General features: G+C 30.0%; 1 protein-coding gene across 1 annotated transcript in view; it reads left to right on the top strand.

Annotated features, from left to right (window-relative positions):
* The window catches only part of LOC108688676 (sodium- and chloride-dependent GABA transporter 1-like), an 8,942-nt gene extending 8,582 nt beyond the window's left edge, over positions 1-360 (top strand). The window contains exons 8-9 of the mRNA XM_018195011.1: positions 1-157; positions 232-360. The exon at positions 1-157 is cut by the window's left edge and continues 12 nt beyond it. Coding sequence (XP_018050500.1) covers positions 1-157; positions 232-321 — 247 coding nt within the window. The 3' untranslated portion in view covers positions 322-360. The remainder of the gene's footprint in view (positions 158-231) is intronic.
* Positions 361-3,941: the final 3,581 nt, after the last annotated feature.

Here is a 3,941-nt window from a genome sequence, read left to right on the forward strand (position 1 = left end):
CTTCAATCTAGTTCAGTGGACACCTATAAAGTATTTAGATTATGAGTACCCGTGGTGGTCGCATGTGTTAGGCTGGTTTACAGCGCTTTCTTCCATGCTATGCATACCTGGATATATGGTTTATGCCTGGATGACTACAACAGGCGATAATAGGACAGTAAGTATACATAAATTGGGGAGAAAGTTTATTTAAAATATATTTTATTTAATGCAACTATCTCTTTCTTGCAGAAATACAAATTGTTAATTAAGATAGAGGATGACGTCGCAGCTCTACGAACGAAGATGGGTCAACCACCAGTCGAGCTAACGCCCCTATAATCTCGCTTTGATAGGCAGTGCACAAGTCCGCCTAAATCAATAATACAATTATTTGCTATCATTTTGTAATTAATTGGTCAATTGCAAAGCATTAATAAGGATTTAAAATAATTCCTAATCTTTAAAATCGGGGGAGTGACTTAAACAAATTTTTAAATGAAAATTCTAAAGATTATTTTCTTTATTCGCTTATGAAAGCAAAGTAAAGCTATTTAGAAATAAAAATGGGATGGGAAATAATCCAAATGTTTCCTATATCGATTTTTAATTTTGATAATTTCTCTTAATATATTCGTTTTTTATAGGATATTGTGCTAACGGTTACTGTAAAAGAATACTCATGGCTGCGATAAATCGTCGATATATAGTGTTCTTCATCCAAAATACGATTTGACGCGAAGCGGAGAGCCAGCAATTAAATAAACGCCGGAAATGAACACACCCGACACTGCCCTCGGTTCCCCTCTTTTCACCCAATCGACAAAAAGCTTCGCTGGCTTTGTACATAAATTATTTATTGTCATCGTAACTATCATAACTGCCGCAGAATAGGTGACACAGAAAATCGCGAACATCCACAATATTCTGGCTGAATTGTCGAATTCATCTTAGGATTAAATGCAATATATCGGAATGAATATTCGATTGCATCATCATTGCATTGAAGCTATTTAAAACTTAATTTATTGGATTATAATTTATATTCTAAAATAATATCCTGTTTGTGTACAGGATATCAAGTATTCTCCTCTCTTTGAAGATAGTTTTAAGGATCTAAGTTACACGTGATTTCTTTATAGATAGTTGCCGAATTTATTGCCAGACTATCGCGTGCTCATAACATTCATAGTGAGTGATAGTTAAGTTAATTGTTATAGTTAGTGCTAAATGATATCGGTGTAACCAGCTCTCACATGGTAGCAATACCTGATATCATTCATCAAACTTATATCTAATAGCCGTATGCACGTTCGCATTTATTTTTACACCTATATTTTAGCATCAATTTAATGCCGTAATTAGCGAACAAAGTGTGGCTATATCTTTCTTTTCGAAGATTGTAATAAATTTCATTATTATTATTATTATTATTATTTTATTAATATTCTTAATTTTCGATTAATGTAATGCGGAACTATGCTTCTTCTATGTAATATTATAATTATGAATTATTGTAAGTGACAAATACAACGACATAGTATCCGTAGATATATTTAAAATCTTTATGACTAAATCTTCGCGAATGATTTATATTAATAACACAGAGTTACAAATTTTTACTTTATGATGCTGTCCTGAAAAAAAAAAATTTCTTAAAGTTTTTGAACCACTACTGAATCTGAATTCGCAAATAATAATGTTCTGTCATAAGTATAAGAAAGAACAGACTTAGGGTTTCAGCACAACGACGATCATAACTGAGTCGTAAAACGTGAATCATAGTCATAGGCATCAATGCACAACGTTTTGGTCAACCTACAGCTACGATTTATGCTCACTCAGTTACGGTCATCTTTGTGCTTAGGTCCTAAATGTGCTTAATCAATATTTCTTTATTTAATGCGATCGAAGCAATATATGCATAAAGCCTTAAACACAATGTGAGGTAATCGATAAGAACCTGGGAAAAATTGTTATATATATGAACCTATTTATATATATGAATTGTTATATATGAACATATTTTATATATAATAATTGTAACATATTTTATATATAAAATATGTCAATCTTTTATATAATTATATAGTTTTATATAATTATATATGGAACATTTTTTCTCGGAAACAGCGATAAAAATAATATAGAAATAAGCGATAATAAATTGTCGCCTTTTTGTACAACGTCGCGAAAAAAAATAAAGGCCAACCAATCAGATAGATTGTAGTCTACACTTCCATCTGCTTCAAAAGCTAACAAATTGCGATATTATATCAAAATGTTCAAAATCGCTTTTGACTGAATTTTTTAAAATTTTCAACAAATTTGATATGTTTTATAGTGTTTTAACATTTTTTCAATTAAAAGAGAAAATACTTCTGAAATATATATATGCATACATTGTTCTATATGATATATTTTCACGCAAATTATATTTAGGTAAAATCGAAGATCAATTGATACTTATCTGTACAATGCAAGTAGCTATGCTAGAATTGTACATTGTATGAAAAGTAAAAAGAACAAATGTTGGAGAAACTGACGATGGGAGATATGTCCCATAGAAGAGAAACATTCAGAATACGGCAACTTCTCATTTCTATTTTCGGAATTAAAAGAAGATCTAGATCTCTTCTTCCGGTACACAAGAATAAATGTTCATTTTATGAATTGTTTTGACTAATGGGACCGTATTTGAAAAAAAGAAGTATAAGATCATCGATATATCCAAAACAGTATCTTCACAATAACATTGAAGTACATTTCCGTTTCAACTGTTAGATTACATTTATTTTATTTTATTTATTTAATTATTTATCATTTATTTATGTTTCAATAAGCTAATGATTGATATAATGTATTAAATTGTTACAGATATTTAATTACAATCGGAGACCAAAATGCTGTCTATGGCTCTAGCTTACAGAATCGGAGAGGTCACTATTCATATGATTGTCAAAGAAAATGTTTTAATGCCAATCTGTATGAAACGTTCGATAAAAGTTGAATGGAAAGAGATCTGTTTAGATTTTTTAAGATTGTAAAATTTGCTAAATTATATTAAAACGATTGATAACAGGTACAACGATTCAGGCACCTCCAAACTCTGGATCTGTATATTTCAATTACAAGAAAACATTTAGCTTCGTATTGATGCTAAGTATAGATTTATGCTATTCGATGTAGGTGCTTATGATAGCGATATCGATGGAAAAATTTTGTCAAGATCGACCTTCAGAAAAGCAGTGTATGAGATATGTTAAATTTATCAAGAGGGACAACTTGTCGCCCAGAAAACAAACAGAAAACACCTTCCTATATTTTGCTAATGACGAAGTCTTTCAAAAATCTATCAATGTAATCTTATCTGAGCAGGTGACTAAAAACGTATTTTGAATTATTGTTTATCACGAGCCAGAAGAACAATAAAAAATACTTTTGGAATTTTTATAGCTAGATGGAGAATATTCCGAAGATCAATTCATGTTAATCTAGATATCGTGATAGTGATAAAGTAAGTTGTGCTAGCAGTAATATATTTGCACAATTTTTTGAAAACGAAAGACAATCTATGAGCGAACACCGCAGGAGCAAAAATATTGTTCTCCTCAATTAATATAGATAGATCAAATGGAATAGAAGAAATAAGGAGAATGGCGACTACAATTGCAAAGTGATCATATACATAAGAATTCCATTGGAAATTGCGGAACACATGGAGCTACAAGAAAGATTTATACAATGTGGAATACTTTATGACACTTGCTGGTGAAGTTACATGCAAATATGAATATATACACCAAGGACGACATCGTGATGTGACATGAAATTGAAATTTTTAATATATTATATATTTCACATGAAATAAAAATATTATTAATTATTATAAAATTAATTTTGTTCAAAAATTCAATTTTCATGATATTTATGTTTTTTCAAATTTTTAAAAATGTCAATAT

The sequence above is a fragment of the Atta colombica genome, unplaced genomic scaffold, assembly GCF_001594045.1.
Source record: "Atta colombica isolate Treedump-2 unplaced genomic scaffold, Acol1.0 scaffold238, whole genome shotgun sequence".
Classification (NCBI taxonomy): Eukaryota; Metazoa; Arthropoda; class Insecta; order Hymenoptera; family Formicidae; genus Atta; species Atta colombica.